Source organism: Rhinoraja longicauda, chromosome 31 (genome assembly GCF_053455715.1).
Source record: "Rhinoraja longicauda isolate Sanriku21f chromosome 31, sRhiLon1.1, whole genome shotgun sequence".
Taxonomy (NCBI): Eukaryota; Metazoa; Chordata; class Chondrichthyes; order Rajiformes; family Arhynchobatidae; genus Rhinoraja; species Rhinoraja longicauda.
The window spans coordinates 19,526,576-19,549,805 of NC_135983.1; the positions used below are offsets into that span (position 1 = coordinate 19,526,576).

The window sequence follows — 23,230 nt, forward strand, 5'->3', positions numbered from 1 at the left end:
ACCACAATCCCTGACAGCATGTTCCAAGCACCCAGCACTGAGTCCAAGACCCTAACACTGAACTGGACTGCTGTTTAAACTGCAAGAGTTTAACCTGAAAATGGGGATGGTTATGCTCTATAAATCATTGCCTATGGCTCACTGAAGGAGATGGATGTGGTTTTAATGTGGGGAGCTGCTGAGAAAACTGCAGGCATTTGTAATCCGCTGGCACTCCCTTCATTTCCCAATGCCAGCTATAAATGCAGCAAAGTGTTGCTGTGAAATACAATGGGAAGTGATGTAGTCCCTAGTAGCCTGAAACTGTGGCAATAGTTGACAATCCAGCCCAGAACTCAATCCAGCCCAGACAATCCAGCCCAGACTTGCTGGCCTCCCAAAGTCAGCAATCTTCCCACCTTCTGCTTTCACTGACTGGTTTATTTTACGGTTGTACACTCAACTCCAGGAGTCATAGCATCCTGAACGGAAACATGAGCGACTGAATCCATGGCCAGCCAACAATCGCCCATTTACAGTAATCTTACATTAATCCCATTCTTTTATTCTCCTCCCATTCTCAGCAGCACCTTCCCCACCGCTCAGATCTGACCACTCACCTGCTCACACTGGAGGCAATTTGCAGCCACAATCAGCCCACCAGCCCACACACCTCTGGGCTGTGGGGAGAAACCAGAGAAACCGGAGGGAATCATTGTGTGGTCACAGCAAGAACGTGCAAACTCCACACCATAGCCTTCATCGTCAGGACTGAAACCTGTGGCTCTACGATGCAGCAGCTTTACTTGACCCATTGCCCTCCCACCCCAGGAGAAGGCCCTCTAACGACAAGCAGCATCTCATCCTGCACAACACGACCACACTGAGCATCCCTGATGTTACATTTGAAGGAGAAAATCTGGAAAATTAGTCCCAGTCTTCTTCCCACTGGAGAGATTTAGGAAGGGAATTTCGGAGCTCAACTGAGCCATGGCTCCTGCACGTTCAGGGAAGGGCATGGGTGCAGGCGAGTGGACTTTGATCAGACAGAGGCGGGAACTGTTCTTACAGGCAATTCAGGGTAATGTAGGAGTCCAGAATTGGAGGAGTGCAGTAACATTAAAGGATCGGGAAGTTTACAGATATTGCAAAGGCCAAAATACAGGAGGGGTTTGAGCAGGTGGGTGAGAACCCAAGACAAATGGGAATGTAGCTCTGACTGTGGGAGCGGCAGTAAACAAGGCTTCGTCTGATTTAGGCTGCAGGGTTTCAGACCAGCTGATGTTTGTGGCAAGTGGAGCGTAATTGAAGATAATTTTAGAAACAGTTAACTGACCGTGGAGCTGCTTTGTGCAGCAATGGCTGGTTTGGATGTTTTCTTTTCTCCAGCGATGATACTGCACGGCTATAATCGTAAACTGTAATTTACTGTTGGAGCAAGGGAGGCAATAATCTGCTTCATGTTGGGGCACTGGTTTTATTTAACTGGACAAAGGATCGAACACAGGCTCCATTTGCCCTGAGGGGGGTCACTATTTTGAATGTTTGCAGGGAGTAATTCCCAGACGACAAATGTTGTGTTGCAGTTTGGGGGAGTTTGTTGTGGAGAACCGACTGTGGGAGTCCCGACGTTGCCCCAGACATGACCACTGCTGTGAATTTCCCCAGACATGCTGACGTGGTGAGAAGTGCTCTGGACCTGCATGTTCTTTGTTTGATAATGCAAAGATTTCCTTGTGTCCTGGGCCAGTATTCTCACTGTTCTCACAGGCAACTCCTTGCTGCGCACTCGAGACCTTTCTGAGGCACATTAGTAAGTTGTGATACAACTACGAGCAGAGGGCAAACAAAGCTTTATGTTGGAAATGATCCACCCAATACCGGTACAGAATACAAATGCATTTAATACATTCATATCATAAACAAAAACATCATGCTTATTCCAGGAGATCGCACAATCACAGTCCTTTCACTAATACTTGTGCCACTGAAGTGCACTCGCCCTCCCTGTCCAGTGAGGTTGAATGGCGGTGAACTACATGAATACAGCGCGTCCACGTCATTTGGGTCTTTCACGGCTGGTGTGTGCTGGTCAATGGGCTGGTTCCAGCTGTCCTGCTGCGTCCACTGGCTTGGGAGCAGTTGCTCTGATGGGAAGCCAACACCCAGCTCTTGAATTCATGACCAAGCACTGTGTGTTCATACAAATCCACGATGATAATTTATTTATCCATTCACTTGCAAGTCACTGGGCAATAACACACCACGTTGACCCTAAGATATCCTCACTAAACCCAGCGGAGTGATGGCAAGCACAGCTAGATTTTGGACGTCAGTAGTAAAACGACAGAATCCTTCGTACATTTCTACCAGTTGAATGTTCCATCAGTTCCGATTGAATAGACTGTGTCACCTTTCAGAATTGTTAAGAGTTTCATTCATTGTTTATAAGTTGAAGGTTATGTGATATTGGCAGCCAACCCCCTCCTCCCACCCACCTAACCTTCATAACAAGCAAATCTTTTCCATTTTCAAATGCAATTATCAAAATTTCTATCGTCTAAAGAATCTAAAAGGCAAAATTGTCTTTAAATTTTTCCCAAAACTGCGTTAACCAACGACAGGCTAGCTGTATGAGACATTACAAATTCTTGTTCCATGGTTTTGCCAGTGGGGTGTGTGTGTGTGTGTGTGTGTGTGTGTGCTCATCACCCCACGCCCATAGCCGCTTCTCATCTGCTTCATCCCTGCAGCTCCTGTGGTAGTTACAGTACAATCGCTGATGCCAGCAGTTGGCAGGTACCAGACGGTAGCCACAGCAACTCCACAAAGTTGAACAGTAAGTAGCCGCTGATAAATCCGCAGAGGACGTCAGTCAGGTGGTGGCGCCCGATCATGATGCGGGAAAGGCCGATGACGCCGGCCCAGATGACCAACAGGATCCTCAGGGGCACCGCCAGCACCAGGTGGTTGAGGAAGAACCTGGTCACCATCACCGCTCTGCTGGCCTGAGCCGCTGGGAAAGCAAACACGTCCATCACCACGTAATCCAATATCCCTCGAGTCCCCTCAGACGGCCCTTTCCTCTTCACCAGCTTCTGCATTCCTGCCCCCACCAGGATGTCCAAGATCAAGGCTGGAAAGGTGAAAGTTCACAGGGTCAACAACTTCATCAAACATTTTGACCAAACACATGAATGGAAATGCTTTATCTATTAAGTGTATCATAATGTAGAAATACAATACAATATATCTTTATTGTCATTGTACAGGGGTACAACGAGATTGGGAATGCGCCTCCCATACGATGCAATAAATAAATTAGCAATCAGTATTAATTTAAACAACCCAATGAAACAAATTAGAACAGTTTTAAAACAGAATAAAGTGCAAGTAGGATAAGAAAATAACTGCAGATGCTGGTACAAAAAATGCTGGAGTAACTCAGCAGGTCAGGCAGCATCTCGGGCAGTGGAACGACAAGTAGTATAAGAAAATAACTGCATGGTACAAAACTTATTTACATCGGCGAAACCAAGCGCAGGCTCGGCGATCGCTTCGCTGAACACCTGCGCTCGGTCCGCATTAACAAAACTGATCTCCCGGTGGCCGAGCACTTCAACTCCCCCTCCCATTCCCAGTCTGACCTTTCTGTCATGGGCCTCCTCCAGTGCCATAGTGAGGCCCACCGGAAATTGGAGGAGCAGCACCTCATATTTCGCCTGGGCAGTTTGCGGCCCGGTGGTATGAACATCGACTTCTCCAACTTTAGATAGCTCCTCTGTCCCTCCCTTCCCCTCCCCCTTCCCAGATCTCCCTCTATCTTCCTGTCTCCACCTATATCCTTCCTTTGTCCCGCCCCCCTGACATCAGTCTGAAGAAGGGTCTCGACCCGAAACGTCACCCATTCCTTCTCTCCCGAGATGCTGCCTGACCTGCTGAGTTACTCCAGCATTTTGTGAATAAAGTGCAAGTAGGTCTGTGCCGGTTCACTGTGCGATGTGACCATCCGGCTCAGCAGGACCGGTTCATAGCAGCTGTGGCCCTGGGGATGAAGCTGTTCCTGAGTCTGGAGGTGTGGGCGTAGAAGGCCTTGTATCGTCTGCCCGATGGTAGAAGTTCGAACAGACTGTTGCAGGGGTGTGAGCATATTAGCATAATAATGGACTAAAGGCAAGAGATTTGCCTGAGGGAGTTTGATGTGTAGACTATAAGATTTTATATCTTCCTGTCAATGTACACCACATAATAAATATGCAGTTACAATGTCCATCTTTATTAAGGAAGCTCTCTTTATATAAAGCTTGAGTATTTGGAGACATAAGAAAGTGAGATCTGGAATCTTGTGCAAAACACAAAGTATTGGAGGAACTCAGCAAGTCAGGCAGCATCTGTGAAGGGAATTTCTCCCCATTTGTCCCACCATCTCCCACCCCCACCACAATCACCCTACTGCTTTCCCCTCCTTTGTGCACTCATCTCCCACCCTAGTCCCGCATTTCCTTATCCTCCCTCTTTCCCCTCCCCATGTTTCCTTCCGCCCTTATCTCTCCCTCTGGCTTCACTTTTCACTCCTCCTCTTCTCTCCTGATCTGACAACCTTTTATCACCTCTAGTCTGTGTCACTTACACTACCCATCTGCCAATTAACCTCCCCCCTCATCTATATGAGGTTTGTAGGTTAATTGGCTTGGTAAATGTAAAAAATTGTCCCTAGTGCGTATGGGATAGTGTTAATGTGCGGGGATCGCTGGTCTGAGCGGACCCGGTGGGCCGAAAGGGCCAGTTTCCGCACTGTATCTCTAAAATAAAAAATATATATATCTGCCTATCACTTTCCAGCCCACACCACTCTTCCCCAGTTTGCTCCCCCCCCCAACTACAATCAGTCTGAAAAAGGGTCCCAGCCCAACATGTCCCCTATCTCTCCTCCACGGAAGGGAACACACACATGCTCCCTGACCCGCTGACTTCCTCCAGCACTTTGTTTTTGCTTCAGCTTGTGTATTTGTTTTGGTGGAGCTCTGAAAACTAATGTTTAATTGTTTAATCCTGGAGCGTTGAGAAGCCCTGTTCATGGAACCATCTTGGTGTCATTTACTGGAAGCTTCCAGTGAAAGTGACTCATGATTTTAAAGAGGAAACTGCATGAGGAAAGGAATAAAACAACATGTCATTAACATATAACGTAGAAAAGTACAGCACAGGAACAGGCCACTTGGCCCTTAATGTCTGTGCCAGACATGATAGCACGGTAGCGCAGCGGTAGAGTTGCTGCTTTACAGCGAATGCAGTGCCGGAGACTCAGGTTCGATCCTGACTACGGGTGCTGCACTGTAAGGAGTTTGTACGTTCTCCCCGTGACCTGCGTGGGTTTTCTCCGAGATCTTCGGTTTCCTCCCACACTCCAAAGACGTACAGGTAGGTAGGTTAATTGGCTGGGTAAATGTAAAAATTGTCCCTAGTGGGTGTAGGATAGTGTTAGTATACGGGGATCGCTGGGCGGCACGGACTTGGTGGGCCAAAAAGGCCTGTTTCCGGCTGTATATATATGATATGATACCAAGCTAAAGTGACCTAATTTGCCCTCCATACCCTCCTGTCCACTTGCCTATCTAAAAGCCTCCTAAATGCCATTATCAAATCTGCCTCCAGGCACGCACCACTCTCCAAGTAAAAAACATGACTCGCACATCCCCTTTAAACTTTGAACCACGTCTTTTGGTCTTGACATTAAAGTGCAATGAGATAAATGGACGTAAGAAGGTTTGTGTGGTGTATTTAACTTATGTGTCTAATGATTCCTGTCCTGTAAATTCAGTTTAGATAAAGATAGAATAGGGAGAATCCACACTCGACCACTGTCTGGCCAACAGGCTGAGAATGGGGAGCTCTGCCTTTCACCACCTGATATGACGTGGCCCAGAATTTAATTCGTGGCAGACAGGGTTGTGTTGGAGATGGATGCAGCTTCTGAAAGCTAAATGTCGACAGGGTCCATTGGCCGCACGCTGGGCAGAAAGTTGAGAAATATCCATGTGACCTTAGCCCTGACATCACCAGCTTCACTGGGTCAGATTCTGGTGAAGTGACTCTTGCAGAAAGCCCACAAGCTATTTTCAGATAACTACCGCTCTGTACCTGTAGATGGATGGTTTGGGACTTGCTAAGTGGCGCGTCAACCTTCTAGTAAATTACATTTCACCTATTTTTGGTTTGCTAAAAGAGCATTGTGCCAAATCAGATAAGCAAATATAACTCTAGAATTAGTCCCAAAAAAACATTTGGACCAACTTAAGAGTGATTCACACCCAGAAGGAAGTACAAAAACATGGGCTGCATAACATCTGTCAGGGCCACATTCAATGCAGCTGCCGATTTGCTGGTCAGCAGTCAGTGAATCCTTAAAGCCAATCCTTAAAGGCACACTCCACAGGACAGTGCATGCAATATGACCGTCGTGGAGAAGTGAGAGGGAGTAGAGGACAAGGAGACAGCTCAAGCAGGGCCGTCTTAACGCATGGGCCTGATGGGCACTTGCCCGGGGGCCCACGAGCATAGGGGCCCCATGCTGATCTGTGTATGTTAAGTGACTTGCAATAAATAAATACTACTTTAAAAATGTAGGTTCAATAAGTGCTTTTTTCGCAACATTTTCGGTCACTAAGTGCTTCTCACAGCGATCTGTAAGTGCTTTTCGCAACAATGTAGCACCCTAAGTCCATCGCTAAGTGCTTTTCAGTAAGTGCTTTTCGCCGGCATGACAGGGGGGGGCTGGTAGGGAAAGGGGGGTGGGGGAGAGTAACGATAGGGGCCCCAGTACACTGCTTTGCCCGGGGGCCCATAATGCTGTAAAAACGGCCCTGAGCTCAAGGACTTTGGAAGGACCTTGAAGTCCTAATAAGCGAGAGTAATAGCAGGAGTAAAGTCCTATGTGCCAGTGTTGGGAGTGGGGGACAGTGGGCAAGAGCCTCAACTGGACAAAGAAGAGCTTGACAGGGGTGGCTGGAATGGTCTCCTCCACAATAGCGAATATCACCAGATATATTAAAGTGAGCGCACTGAAATACTGTGTTAAAAAACAAAGAGGCAGGCAGCATCTGTGGAGGGAATTGCCAGGCGGCGTTTCGGGTCAGGATCTTTCGTCAGATTGATTGGAGTAGATGGGGGGGGGGTGGAGGGGGAAGCTGGAAGAGAGGTGTGGGCGGGACAAACCTGGCAAGTGATAGGTAGATACAGGTGAGGCGGGGGGGAGTGAGGAGGAGGAATTTGGTGTCAGGTGACAAATCCATATGCAGTGATACTCAATTAAGTTGCACCCAATGGACACCCGTCCTTGGACAAGGGCCTCCTTATGTTTCCTGTATTGTGCAATCAATCTCCCAACGTCCCAGTGAAAAGAACAACCTCAATGGGACAGGTCTGAATTCCAAATGTTGGGATTGGGAACGGGAACACATTTACCTCCTGACAACAGCACATGACTGCAATGTGGTTCAATTCTGGCTACACACATTATGTTTTGGGATCTGCGATCCAACCCATTTGGATGGTTTAATTTAATTTAGTTTATTTAGAGCGGAAACAGGCCTTTCGGCCCACCGAGTCCACACCGACCAGCGATCCCTGCCACACTACACACTGGAGACAATTTACAATTACACTAAGCCAATTAACCTACAAACCTGTACATCTTTGGAGTGTCAAATGATTTTGTGTATTTTGGTGTAATGTGCAATTCCATAGTCTCACCATTCTCTGAGTAAATACTGTATATTGACAGCTGGGCATATTTCAAGATGCTTTTTGTACTAACTGTTTCACCACAGCCTCCCAGTGATGGCAGAGGGATATAAACCAATACCAAACTCCTATAAACAGTTGGAGACTTCTCCTCTGTAACTTCCTGGCACTCTGTTTAGGTTCTATGTCAGTGGTTGGTACCTGTGCATCTGTACGCATTATCAGCCGTATTACATTCCACAGTGATGACACTTCATAAATATATCATTGGCGATAAGGCATTGCCCAAAGTGCTGAGCTTTGAAAGATGTTACAGAAAGCCAAGCTTCCTTTCTGTTTATTTTGCTACTTGAGGATTGTGGTCGCCTCTTTGCAGCACCTTCCCTTCTCCTCCCTCACCCCTGACTTTTGTTTCATTTGGATTCTTGGATTTGCAAATGGAACAGCTTGTCGACATGGTTACGTTCGGCCGAAAAACCTGATTCCATGCTGTGTACCAAGAGAGCTAAGGAATATAAGTGCAGCAAGGTAGGGTTCAGCTAAAAGATCAGATAAGACCTGTTTGAAGGGTTGAACAAGCTGCTCCTGATTCTATTTTTTATGACATTGTGCTCTTGTTTAAATTGGTACCAAATTCAATCTCTGTTACCATTTGACCATCATTCCAGTCTCTCGTCTTTTCTCATTGATGATGCGCTGAACTTTGCTTGAAAACAATTGTCAGCAAGCTGGTCAGTTCTTGAGCTTACTAAATTAATAAGAAATAAAGACAGGTCCAGATTAAATCGACTTATCGTATCCACTGTACCCTGGTTCCAGCATCTTCACTGGACAAGAACAGCATCAACACAAACAGAGTCACCGTACCTGAGACATGCAAATGAACATTGCCAGATTTCATAATTAATTTACAAAACGTGTCGTATAAATCCCTCATTTACAATTTAAACATTTTTTAAGTTCAACTATTTGGTAGACTACTGCATTTACTTGGAATTGTGCAGCATGGCTGGATGTCAGCCATGTGCCATAGTTTCAGTACAGGCTGTTTGAGAGATCTATACAATCTCCCACTCCAATCTTTTCCCCAAAGTCTTCCAAGTGATATCCAATTTCCTTTTGAAAGTTATTTGATCTGCTTCCACCACCCTTTCAATGCATCTCAGATCTGAACATCTAACGTTAAAATATGCAACATTTTTCCTTTTGTTCTTTTATCACATTTTCTAAGTTTGCGCCTTCTGACTACCAAATGGAGAACTTTGAACACCTCTACTAAAACCTCCTTAACCTTCTTTGCTCGAAGGAGAACGATAAAAGTCTTTCTGAATAACTTAAGTGCGTCATTCCTGGTCACACTCTAATAAATCTCCTTTGCACCAAGCCCATACCATTGCCATTCATCCTGAGGTGGATTGGCCAAGTTGGGACAGTGCTCCAGAGAGGCAAAACTGATGATTTATAAAGGTTTAGCATGACTTACAGGGCGTGTGGAATTTTGCTTCTGGCTGGCAGAAATACTTTCCAAATAAAATGACTGGTAATTTTCACAGAACATACATTCCTTAGCTCAGATCTTGGCAAAGATATTACCAATCTTTCCCTTTCAGGCATAGCAAATTTCCAGTATTTATTGAAGCCATTTTGAATGGAAACAGGCTGGAATAATTTCATTGATTGAATTGAAACTATTTGACAATATGATCAATGCCAATGCATCTCCCTCCTACGAAAGCCATTTAAAAAAAAGTTATTTTCCTCAGGATAATTTAAAAAATCGAATTTCTTATAGTGATACACACAATTATTTTTCACAACATAAGTGCTTTTGCTGGCAATTAAGTATTTCTGAAGTATTGCAACGCAAGGAAACATTGTGGCCAATTTGCAGACAACGCTATCTCCCAAATAACAAGGAGATAAGTGACCAGTTAATCCATTTCAGTGTTGCGTGAAATGGAAAAAAATATTGGCCGATCACCAAATATCTAACCAATATTAAGGTGAGATTTGCTGGCTTTTCAGCTGCATTATATTTTTAATCAGGTCTGAAATTATTGCTGTAGGAAGGAACTGCAGATGCTGGTTTAAACCGTAGACACAAAAAGCTGGAGTAACTCAGCAGGTCAGGCAGCATCTCTGGAGAGAAGGAATGGGTGACGTTTCGGGTCGAGACCCTTCTTCAGACAAAATTATTGCTGATTCATTAGTCCTCAATACATTTGGTTTCCAACATTTACTTCAATTATAAGTGAAGAAAGGCCCCACAATAACACTACCAATTAGTGCTTTTTTTGCGATGTACTGGCACTTCTGAAAGGTTGAATGTTATTACTTCATTTACTGGCCTCGAGATGTGAATGCTTATTAATTGTACATCCTGGCACCTTTTTGTGTACTAAAAAAAGCACTTCCACCAGTTATGATCATGAAGAATACATAACATTGAACACATACTTCCCAAAGGGATTCCCACTGGGACATACCGATCATGCCTGGGTCCGTTGTCGATTAACACGTAGAGATCGATTGAAAGATAAATCAAAAACTCCATTCTAATTTGTTATCATCACTGGCTCATGTAACCACCCGGGACAGTGTGAAGTGGAGCTTGGTCATTTTCCACTCACAAATCCTTAAATTCTATTTTGTTTCAAGAAATAGTTATGTAAGTATCTACTGCCCATTCTCAGTTTCTCTTGCGAAGTGAAAAAGCTCCAAAAAGAAAACCTGTAGGTGCTGGACATCTGAAATAAAAACAGAAAAGCCCGGAAACACTCAGCAGGTCAGGCAGCATCTGTAGAAAGAGCAACAGGTGACATTTTAGATTGATGATCCTTTGTCAGACTAGGAAAGCTTAAAGTTGCAGAGAAGGGTGGATAGGACAAAGGTATTTTTTTGCAATAGGTTGAGGCTTGGTTGTCATGGGGATGAGTTGTCTGGTCAACAGGGGTTAATGAGGGCAGTTCAAGGGTGATTATGTTCTCTGTCTGTGTTACGTGCGAACAGCATGGGCTATGAGGTAAATCCAGTTGTCAGACTATTCTAACGGAGAGAGAAAACTGAGCCAATATCAAAGATGAATGACCACAAGCAGAAATGGCCAGTTCCAATGTAGAGAAAACAAACACGTTACCTGAAAGTGAAAAGTTCAATAATGATTCTGGAAGGCTACAAGTGTTCAGATGGAGGATAAGGCAACAGTAACAGTGCAGGAGGGCAGTGCCTACAGTGCAGGAGGGTAGTGCCTACAGTGCAGGAGGGCAGTGCCTACAGTGCAGGAGGGCAGTGCCTACAGTGCAGGAGGGCAGTGCCTACAGTGCAGGAGGGCAGTGCCTACAGTGCAGGAGGGCAGTGCCTACAGTGCAGGAGGGAGGGTATAGATCACAGTGGGTGTGAGGTGGATAATTAAAGTAGCAGGCAAAATGTGTAGGAAGGAACTGCAGATGCTGGTTTGCACTGAAGATAGACACAGATTGCTGGAGTAACATGGAGTCACGGAAAGGAGTTACGACACAGAAGGGATATGCTTTGCCTATTGTATCTATACCAGTTAAAAAAAATGACTGCTTAGTCTAATCTATTCCCAACCCTGCTACTCTCTCCATCCCTCCCCCATCATAGTTCTCCAACCAGTCTGACTGTCTTCTGATGCGGGATGCAGCATCTCTGGATAGAAGGAATGTGTAACGTTTCTGGTCGAGACCCTTCTTCAGACTGAGAGTCAGGGGAGAGGGAAACGAGAGATATGGAAAGGTGTGAAAGCGAGAGATCAAAGGGGACGAAGTTCAAGGAAAATGTAGAATAGATCATTGTTCACTAGGGGAAGGTGACAACGAGGCAAACGATGTAAAATTTAATCAGAAGACAGTCAGACTGGTTGGAGAACTATGGTGGGGGAGGGATGGAGAGAGTAGCAGGGTTGGGAATAGATTAGACTAAGCAGTCATTTTTTTAACTGGTGTAGACACAATAGGCAAAGCATATCCCTTCTGTGTCGTAAAGTTTCCGTGACTCCATGTGGCTCAGTGTCAAGTATTTTCAAAGCACATTTCTGTGAAGTCTCTTGTAACTTTTAACTCTGCTAAAAGAGTTGTATAAATACAAGCTGTTGCTGTTGGAACAGGGAAATATTTCAACATTCCTGATGAATTTAAAGCCTGCTCTACATTTTTATTATCTATTCAATTAATAATTCAGTTTTATCAAATGCAATTCATTTATTCTCTTAATAGACCTCGACCACACCACCGCCTACATCGGCCACATTCTATGATCTAAATCAAATTTGTAGAGATCAATTCTTCATATTCTTGACACAACGAACTTCATATTCAAACGAGAATTCCATTCCATGCTAATTCTATGCTAATGTATAGCAGTGAACTAATTTGTTTAAAATCACCAACTGTGTGTGTGTGTGTGTATTTTTGTGTAAATGAGAGAGAGTGAGACAACAATACTGATAAATAGATGAAAACAAGTCTGACAGTGGTGGAAGGCGGTGACAGGGCACAACAGACAATCATTTGTATGCATGTCTGTGTGGGAGAGATATGTGTAGGAAGGAACAGCAGATGCTGGTTTAAACTGAAAATAGACCCAAAAAGCTGGAGTAACTCAGCGGGACAGGCAGCATCTCTGGAGAGAAGGAATGGGTGACATTTCGGGTCGAGACCCTTCTTCAGAGTTACAGTATATGTCGGTCAGTTTGGGTCAGAATTGTGTGTATGTTTGTGTGTAACAGTTGTACAGGAGATCTTCTCCACTCCTGACCACATATGGCCCATCCAAACCATGAATAGTGCAAAGCTAATGCATGACTACAATGTAGCTCTGATCCAGGTGATCTGGTATTACCACACATTTTGTGTTAGCTGGTTTTCTATGGGGAGATCATTTAATTGAACCCGTACCTATTCCCCCATTGAAGATGCGCATGGCTATCAATCTCTCAAATCCATTTCCTCTTAGTGTTCCCCTTTCCTTTTCTAACTTTTGGACAAGGGCCCAATGTTTAGCACTCAAAATCTCTGTCTCGTCATTTTCAACAGAAACAGAAATGGGGAAGCACTCAACTGGGCGGGTAGTGTCTGTGAAAAGAGAAACAGAGTTAATGTTTCAGTCATAGAGTCACACGCTGGAAATATGCCTATCAGCCCAATGGTTCCACCTTGACTATCAAGCGCCTATCTACACCAATCCTATTTTACTCGCTCCATGTTCCAATCACCTCCTCCAAGATTCTATCACCCCCTACACATAATGAACAAGTAACAATGGGCATTGGCATGAGAGGAAACCCATGTGCCATAGAGAGAACATGCAAACTCCACACAGACAGCGCTGTTGTCAGGACTAAAGCCAGGTTGCTGGGGCTTTGAGACAGCAGCTCGTCTCTGTCTTTGGTTCAAGTTTCCAGCATCTGTAATTTTATTTTCACATGACATTTTCATCAGCCCAAGCCTTAAACAGAATTCTGAGATAAGTGTGTTGCAAATTTTAATTTCTTTGTGTGGAAAAAGTGCTTCTAATATCAATGATCTGGCATTCATTTTGAGGATAATTTCTCCCTATCTGCATCCCTCAACTCTCAATCATCTCAACATGCTCAGAATGATCGGAATTTAGCTTTCTGCACTGAGGGGAGAAGATATATGATCCTTCTAATTTCATAATTTTAACCAATGTATCAATCTACTTCCACTATTTTATGGGCAGTGCAGATGAAAGAAATGATTTCCAAATACCGCAATCAATTTCACAATCTTCAACGCTGATGAAACAATTTAAAAAAAGACTAATGCAGAACTTTTAAGATGGAAAAATGACATGAGGTACAATCGGAAGCCCGCAGGCCCTGCCCTGGGTGGGGGGTCGACATCGGGAGCTCCGGCAGCGGCAGCGTCTTCGCCCGCCCCAAATCGCAGGGCTTGGGTCGGCCCGCCACGGACCTTTCACCATCCGGTGCGGCTTGGAACCGGTCGCGGGATTTTCTCCGCCCGGCGGGGGCTTCAATGTCGGGAGCCCCGACCGCCCCGACGTGGCAACTTCAACAGCCTGACCGCGAGAGAAGACGGCAGGGGAAGAGAAATAACATTCTGGCCTTCCATCGCAGTGAGGAGGTGACTGGAGGAGACTCACTGTGATGGATGTTTCTTTTTTTTATTTTGTGTTGGTTGTGATTGTGTGTTATTGCTTATTTTTATTGCTCTTATTGTTGGACTGTGGGTAACGGAATTTCGTCCAAAAGACTTGTTTTTTTGGATGACAATAAAGGTTATTCTGATTCTGAATCTGATAAGATAGAAATATTTCCAGAGCCAAAGCAAGTCTTTGGTGGACAGCCAGGGAGGTTTGAAGGAGTATCTAGAAAGAAGGGAAGGAAATGGCAGCATGCCAGAATTGTGAGTAGGGGAAAATAGACAGTGAAAGCTGGTGGAACAAAGAGGATGGGTTGTCAGAGGGACAAAGATGAGGACTGTAGGGATGGAAAGGAATCCAGCAGTTAGGAGGGACCAAGGCCACAGAGGAGTTCAAATATGGGGATAAGTAATTTAAAATGCAGGTTTTTGAAGGGATCTCAGATGACCTGTCATGGGCCCAGCACATACATGTAATCACGGAAAAGGTGCCTCTACTTTCTTGGAGATTCAGCATGTCACCGAATACATGAACAAACTTTTACAGGTGCATTATGGAAAGTATCCTGTGCAGGAAAATAACTGCAGATGCTGGTTTAAATCGAAGGTAGACACAAATGCTGGAGTAACTCAGCGGGTCAGGCAGCATCTCAGGAGAGAAGGAATGGGTGACATTTCGGGTCGAGACCCTTCTTCGGACTGATGTCAGGGGAGGGGGCGGGACAAAGATAGGATGTAGTAGGAGACAGGAAGAGAGTGGGAGAACTGGGAAGGGGAGGGGAAAGAGAGGGACATTGGAGCTATCCGAAGTTAGAAAAGTATCCTGACTAGAAAAGTATGCAATTGGAACACGAGGTTGCAAAGTGTAGTGGACTCAGCCATCACCGGCACAGCTCTCCCACCATCGAAACCATCCACTTGAGGTGTTGTCTCAAAAAGGTAGCATTTATTATTGAGGAGCCCAGCAGTTAGGCCATGCCTTCTTCTCACAACGATCATCGGACAGGAGGTACAGATGCTTGAAGTCCCACACCACGAGTTTCAGTGACAACTACTTTCCTACAACCATCAGGTTCTTGAACCCTAATCCTACCTCGGCAACAGAACACTAGGAAGCACATCTTGCACTACCTTGGACATGTTCTCTACTTGTGTTCTTCACTGACGTCTTGTTTTTGCAGTCCTTTTTGTTTTCACTGTTTTGGATAATTTATGCGCAATTTGTGTATAATTTATGTATTTGTCAAGTCAAGTCAAGTCAATTTTATTTGTATAGCACATTTAAAAACAACCCACGTTGACCAAAGTGCTGTACATTTGATTAGGTTCCAATAGAAAAAAAAATGAAAACATACAGTAGCACGCAAACAGTTCACAGCGCCTCCTCAATGAGCCTCAAACGCTAGGGAGTAGAAATATGTTTTGAGCCTGGACTTAAAGGAGTCGATGGAGGGGGCAGTTCTGATCGGGAGAGGGATGCTGTTCCACAGTCTAGACAATAGACAATAGACAATAGGTGCAGGAGTAGGCCATTCAGCCCTTCGAGCCAGCACCGCCATTCAATGCGATCATGGCTGATCACTATCAATCAGTACCCCGTTCCTGCCTTCTCCCCATACCCCCTCACTCCGCTATCCTTAAGAGCTCTATCCAGCTCTCTCTTGAAAGCATCCAACGAACTGGCCTCCACTGCCTTCTGAGGCAGAGAATTCCACACCTTCACCACCCTCTGACTGAAAAAGTTCTTCCTCATCTCCGTTCTAAATGGCCTACCCCTTATTCTCAAACTGTGGCCCCTTGTTCTGGACTCCCCCAACATTGGGAACATGTTATCTGCCTCTAATGTGTCCAATCCCCTAATTATCTTATATGTTTCAATAAGATCCCCCCTCATCCTTCTAAATTCCAGTGTATACAAGCCCAATCGCTCCAGCCTTTCAACATACGACAGTCCCGCCATTCCGGGAATTAATCTAGTGAACCTACGCTGCACGCCCTCCATAGCAAGAATATCCTTCCTCAAATTTGGAGACCAAAACTGCACACAGTACTCCAGGTGCGGTCTCACCAGGGCCCGGTACAACTGTAGAAGGACCTCTTTGCTCCTATACTCAACTCCTCTTGTTACGAAGGCCAACATTCCATTGGCTTTCTTCACTGCCTGCTGAACCTGCATGCTTCCTTTCATTGACTGATGCACTAGGACACCCAGATCTCGTTGAACTCCCCCTCCTCCTAACTTGACACCATTCAGATAATAATCTGCCTTTCTATTCTTACTTCCAAAGTGAATAACCTCACACTTATCTACATTAAACTGCATCTGCCATGTATCCGCCCACTCACACAACCTGTCCAGGTCACCCTGCAGCCTTATTGCATCTTCCTCACAATTCACACTACCCCCCAACTTAGTATCATCTGCAAATTTGCTAATGGTACTTTTAATCCCTTCGTCTAAGTCATTAATGTATATCGTAAATAGCTGGGGTCCCAGCACCGAACCTTGCGGTACCCCACTGGTCACTGCCTGCCATTCCGAAAGGGACCCATTTATCCCCACTCTTTGCTTTCTGTCTGTTAACCAATTTTCTATCCATGTCAGTACCCTACCCCCAATACCATGTGCCCTAATTTTGCCCACTAATCTCCTATGTGGGACCTTGTCGAAGGCTTTCTGAAAGTCGAGGTACACCACATCCACTGACTCTCCCTTGTCAATTTTCCTAGTTACATCCTCAAAAAATTCCAGTAGATTTGTCAAGCATGATTTCCCCTTCGTAAATCCATGCTGACTCGGAACGATCCCGTTACTGCTATCCAAATGCTCAGCAATTTCGTCTTTTATAATTGACTCCAGCATTTTCCCCACCACTGATGTCAGACTAACTGGTCTATAATTACCCGTTTTCTCTCTCCCTCCTTTCTTAAAAAGTGGGATAACATTTGCTATTCTCCAATCCACAGGAACTGATCCTGAATCTATAGAACATTGAAAAATGATCTCCAATGCTTCCACTATTTCTAGAGCCACCTCCTTAAGTACTCTGGGATGCAGACCATCAGGCCCTGGGGATTTATCAGCCTTCAGTCCCATCAGTCTACCCAAAACCATTTCCTGCCTAATGTGGATTTCCTTCAGTTCCTCCATCACCCTAGGTTCTCCAGCCCCTAGAACATTTGGGAGATTGTGTGTATCTTCCTCAGTGAAGACAGATCCAAAGTAACGGTTTAACTCGTCTGCCATTTCTTTGTTCCCCATAATAAATTCCCCTGCTTCTGTCTTCAAGGGACCCACATTTGCCTTGACTATTTTTTTCCTCTTCACGTACCTAAAAAAACTTTTGCTATCCTCCTTTATATTATTGGCTAAGAGCTGCAACCGCAAAAGCGCGGTCACCCCTGAGTTTAAGCCTAGACCGCGGGATAGTGAATAGTGAATGTATTTGTGTGTTGTGTCATCTATCTGCCTGTGGTGCTGCCACAAGCAAGTTCTTCTGTGTACCTTTACCTCACCGTCATCATGCATATGGCAACAAGCGTGACCTGACCTGACCTGACCTGACACCAATGTGGGTGAATCATGCAAAGAATGGATCACTTCACAAGTCATCTTGTTGAGTCTCATTGTCTGTAACTCGTTTTCAACTAGCACACAGCTAACAATGGCCTGCTTCCTTTATCATCGTCACTTTTTTGCATATATTGTTCTATATCTCCCTATATCACTCGTTTCCCTTTCCCCTGACTCTCAGTGTAAAGAAGGGTCTCAACCCGAAACGTCACCTATTCCTTTTCTCCAGAGATGCCCCCTGTCCCGCTGAGTTACTCTAGCTTTTTGTGTCTAACTTCAGACCAAAAGCTGCTTTTGAACGTAACAAATGCCAAATACAATGACTTCACACAGACTGTGCCCCCACAAGTAAGGGGGGTGAGGAGCAGCGAGGTTTGATTTGCGCCTGTGAGATGGAAACTTTTTGTGCCACTAGTCTAAAAATAACAATTGGCCCTACATTCATGATGTTAAGAAGCTCTTTAATAGATAGGAGTTACCTACAAATCTGCAATTCAATCCAACACTTAATTTAGTTTAGTTTAGTTTATCATTGTCATGTGTGCCGAGGTACAGTGGAAAGGTTTTAATTGTATGGTATCCAGTCAAAGAAAAGACTATACATCAAGCCGTCCACAGTGCGCGGATAAAGGGTAGAACAGTTAGTAGCAAGATCAAGTCTGCTAAAGTCAGACTAACGATAATTCAAAGGTAAATGCTGCTTCTGAAATAAAGATTGAAAAGAGTGGAGTGATTATAATGGATGGTAGTAGATCTTCTTCTGGGACTAGCACACAAACAGTTGCCGAGCTCCGGCTCCATTTCGGGTGATCTTACTTGTGCATGAGATGATCATGAGATAAAAGTGCAGGCACCCACAAAGGAAACCCACAACTCATCTCAAAGGATGTGTTGAGAAATGTTCCACTTCAGACCACTCCTCGCTGTCGATTGCGTCAACAAGGGGCAGGGTTCAAAGCTGTGGTCTAATATCAAAGGAAACTTTCTTCAAAAATATGCCACTATTTAAAATAATATAAGGTCACTTAATGTTTACTGAAAGAACTGGTTTCACTAGTTTGCAAAATTATTCCTGAAAACTGCTTCTGAGAGTTATGACCCGGGCGGAAAGTTCATCAAGCAATTATAAAGGCAAATACTGTGTGCAAGAGGATTTTTACTGCGAGAAGATTGAGTGCAAGAGTAGGGGCATGTTGCTCCAATTACATAGGGCCCTGGTGAGGCACCATCAGGAGTACTGTGTACAAGTCTGGCCCATCAGAAGCTGCACTTCCCAGGTTTGTCCATAGCTGGTACTGCAGTCATCTCACATTCTTACTCCATTATAACTGACCTCCTATTGCAACAGCCAAGCTGCACAACCACTAGGGTAAAGCTGAGAAGATGGATAAGATACAGATGGTATCAGCAAGTGGAAACTAATTTAATCAAAGTGTTTGACGAACTGAAAAACAAGCCCAGGAAAGGACAGCTGAGACCAATTACAACTGCACTTGTGAAAGATGATCCATGCATTCAGGCACATACATACGACCGTTGCCTCAAAGAATGAACATTAGCTACAATTCTCACACTCTTTAATCCAAAGCCCCTGCTCACATTTTGTTTTTGCCTGCCTGTAATATTGATGCTGCCCCTCTCAAGCCCATCACCTCTCCTATCTGAACACACAAGGCCACCAGCCACCTGGAAACAGACTTACCTTCAGGTTTCCCCCAATTCAGGCCTACCCTGTCTCAGTCATGTGTCACCAGCATTGGTTCAGAATTCTCAAACTCCCAACACAGCACCACTTCACTGCTGGTAGAAACAAGGAACAACATATCATCCACCAACATTTCCGTCACCTACAACGGGACCCCACCACTGGCCATATCTTCCCATCCCCTCCCCTCTCTGCGTTCCGCAGAGACCGTTCCCTCCGTAACTCCCTGGTCCACTCGTCCCTTCCTACCCAAACCACCCCAACCCCGGGCACTTTCCCTTGCAACCGCACGAGATGCAACACCTGTCCCTTTACCTCCCCCCTCAACTCCATCAAAGGACCCAAACAGTCTTTCCAGGTGAGACAGAGGTTCACCTGCACCTCCTCCAACCTCATCTATTGCATCCGCTGCTCTAGATGTCAACTTATTTATATCGGCAAAACCAAGCGCAGGCTCGGCGATCGCTTCGCTGAACACCTGCGCTCGGTCCGCATTAACGCAACTGATCTCCCGGTGGCCCAGCACTTTAACTCCCCCTCCCATTCCCAGTCTGACCTCTCTGTCATGGGCCTCCTCCAGTGCCATAGTGAGGCCCGCCGGAAATTGGAGGAGCAGCACCTCATATTTCGCCTGGGCAGTTTGCAGCCCGGTGGTATGAACGTCGACTTCTCCAACTTCAGATAGCTCCTCTGTCCCTCCCTTCCCCTCCTCCTTCCCAGATCTCCCTCTATCTTCCTGTCTCCACCTATATCCTTCCTTTGTCCCACCCCCGACATCAGTCTGAAGAAGGGTCTTGACCCGAAACATCACCCATTCCTTCTCTCCCGAGATGCTGCCTGACCTGCTGAGTTACTCCAGCATTTTGTGAATAAATCAATTTGAACCAGCATCTGCAGTTATTTTCTTATACTTATAGGAACTGCAGATGCTGGTTCACAAAAAAACAAAGTACAAAGTGCTGGCATTACTCAGCGGTCAGGCAGCATCCCTGGAGATCATGGACAAGTGATGTTTTGGGTCGGGACCCTTCCTCATCCTTCACCCCTTCCAGGCTTACCAACGAGGTGAAACTGCACATGGCCAATGAATGTCAGTGTTGTCAGCAATCCACATATCCTGGCAATGAACTTCCACAAAAAGTCAATATGAACTTGCATTTTTGTGTCAAGCACAGCTTGTCCAGCTTTGTTATTCAGTGAAGGGTGGGATTTGACTCTTCACCACAGAGGAAGTCTGCTGCTTACTCAGATCTCCGTGTCCCAGCCCCTGTTAAGTGCTTCCTGGTTTCTCACCATCATCTGGCATTGGTTGGCAGCATTCTTGCCTTTGAGTCAGAGGGTTGTGGGCACAAGTCCCATTCCAGAGCTTTGAGGATTAAAAAGTCATGCTGACACTGTTCCATATGAAACTAGGTTTAGCTAAAAGGACCCAAAGTACTGAAGTAACTCAGCAGATCAGGCAGCATCTCTGGAAGACATGGATAGGTGATGTTTCGAGTCCGGATCCTTCTTCAGACTGATTGTGGGGGGGGGGGGGGGGGTAGCTGAGAGAGAGGAAAGGCAGCACAAAACCTGGCAGGTGGTTGGGACAAAGGCCAGAGATTAAAGCAGGTGTGAGACAGACAGACCTGTTGTCAGGTGGATGTATTATGAAGAACAATGAGGTGTTCTGGCCCATGTTTATATTTCATCGAACATCAATAGAATAAATGGCCATTATCATGGTGCTTCTGTGCGAGTCTCTAATATCAACATAACATTTCATTTGTCGTACAGCACAATGGGATGCCCCGAGATTGTGCAGAGTACTATAGGAGTGCAAGCCTTTCTTTTCTTTTCATTGTACTGATATAGAAACATAGAACAATAGAAAAATAGGTGCAGGAGGAGGCCATTTGGCCCTTCGAGCCAGCACCGCCATTCATTGCGATCATGGCTGATCATCTCCAATCAGTAACCTGTGCCTGCCTTCTCCCCATACCCCTTGATTCTACCAGCCCCTAGAGCTCTGGCTTGTTCCATATACCCACCACCCTCTGTGTGGAAAAAAGTTGCCCCTTAGGTTCCTATTAAATCTTTCCCCTCTCACCTTAAACCTATGTCCTCTGGTTCTTGATTCCTCTACTCAGGGTAAAAGACATGGCTGCACACTTATAACATAAACCCTTACGGGTGGCATTGGTCAGTTCTGTCATAGTGTAGCCCTCTTTCTGTGCCACTGATGCCTTAACTTTCACAAAACCCATCTCCTCCTTATTGCATTCCAGACAATGGCTAAGTGTGCAGCCTTGTCTCTATCAGAGATTAGTTCATCTCAGCCACTGGGGTTGTCTCAGCATTTTCCCCACTTAACAACAGATGTCATCATCAAACGTCCTGTAGATTTTCTCCACAGTCACTAAACAGGTGAGCAGGTCACTAGCACATTGCCGTGTGTGCGATCTTGTGATGCATAAATTGGCTGTCTTGTTTCCCCACATGATTGGGGTGATCACTCGGTAAAATGCATTGGACTTGGTGAAAGATGGTTTCAAAATGAAATACTTTCTTTAAGATTCCCAACCCTTTAGTTGCTTTCTGGAGTAAGTGCTGATATTTGGCTCAATGATTGCTCTTAATGTCTTACCCTGATAGGTTATGAAGTCTAGCTGAGTTACTTGGTTGGTTCAGAAGTCTGGTGGTTATCAACCATTGTGTATGAAGGAACTGCAGATGCTGGTTTACACCGAAGATAGACACAAAATGCTGGAGTAACTCAGCGGGTCAGACAGCATCTCTGGAGCAAAGGAATAGGTGGCGTTTTGTGTTGAGGGTCTGAGGAAGCGTCACCCATTCCTTTACTCTAGAGATGCTGCTGGACCCGCTGAGTTACTCCAGCTATTTTGTGTCTATCTTTGGTCATCAGCAGTGGCTGTGCAGCCCAGTCGTTATCTCTGATTGGCAACAAAGCTCTATGATTGGGGCCCTTGTGCGACTGTGAGGGAAATTAAAAATTAGCCGACTGAAGACCTTGATCCAGTTTCCATGAGATCGGTCAGATTGATTGGATCCTTTTCATGATATAATCGAGATTAAATAGAGAGTTTATCTAAGCAGTGGGAATTTCTTTATTAAGGGTTGAGGATAGGCTTCACATTTGCCCTCCCCCCTCCCCCTTCCCACTCCCACACTGACCTTTCTGTCCTGGACCTCCTCCACTGTCAGCGTGAGGCCACAATTGGAGGAACAGCACCTCATATTTCGCTTGGGCAGCTTCCAACTCAGCGGTATGAATTTTGATTTCTCTTTCCTGTGTTGTTAGGTTTGTGTGCCATTGTATGTCCTTTTTTAGTACCTGCACTGATGGACAGCACTTTGGTCAACGTGGGTTGTGTTTAAATGTGCTATACAAAAAGAATTGACTTGACTTGACTTGACTTTCCTTGGCCATCATTGCTGGCTCTGATTTGTTCTGAACCTTTTCATACCTCTAGTTTCCCTCCCCCTTGACTCTCAATCTGAAGGGTTTCTATGTGAAACGCCACCTATTCCTTCTCTCCAGGGATGTTGCCTGACCCACTGAGTTACTCCAGCATTTTGTGTCTATCTTCAGTGTAAACCAGCATCTGCAGTTCCTTCCTACATATTTGATGTACAGTTTGTTGGTATATAATTTGCTTCAACAAGGCTCCACAGTACAATTGAGTGTTGTGTTCGTATTGATGATATCCCCTGTGTTCTCAATGTCACGGATCAAATACTTAAATATTTAAGTATCTTTCAAGGAACACTTGATAACAATGTGATTGGGGTTGGGGGGGAACTAATGGTTGATTAGGACGAGGAGCATCCAATCCTTTGTTCAGGTAGGCAATCTACAGCTTGACACTGAAGCAACAGTTAAAGGAGGTCTATTTTGGGCTCAGGGTCAAGAGGGTCGAGGGTGTCTAAAAATCACGATGGAACATTCCAGGCTGCTTTAAATTCTAAAGTGCAGGAAACAGACCATGAGCGAAGCTCCTGCAAAAGGCGGGAGCGAGACAGCACCAAAGTCATGTTCGGGCACTGCATCCAATGCAAGGGAGAGGCCACACGTTCTGAGCGGCT

The 23,230-nt window shown here is 45.2% G+C and overlaps 1 protein-coding gene across 1 annotated transcript in view; it reads right to left on the reverse strand.

Annotated features, from left to right (window-relative positions):
• Positions 1 to 1,858: 1,858 nt before the first annotated feature.
• Positions 1,859 to 23,230, reverse strand: part of LOC144608489 (inactive phospholipid phosphatase 7) — a 40,798-nt gene continuing 19,426 nt past the window's right edge. The window contains exon 2 of the mRNA XM_078426313.1: positions 1,859 to 3,115. Coding sequence (XP_078282439.1) covers positions 2,745 to 3,115 — 371 coding nt within the window. The 3' untranslated portion in view covers positions 1,859 to 2,744. The remainder of the gene's footprint in view (positions 3,116 to 23,230) is intronic.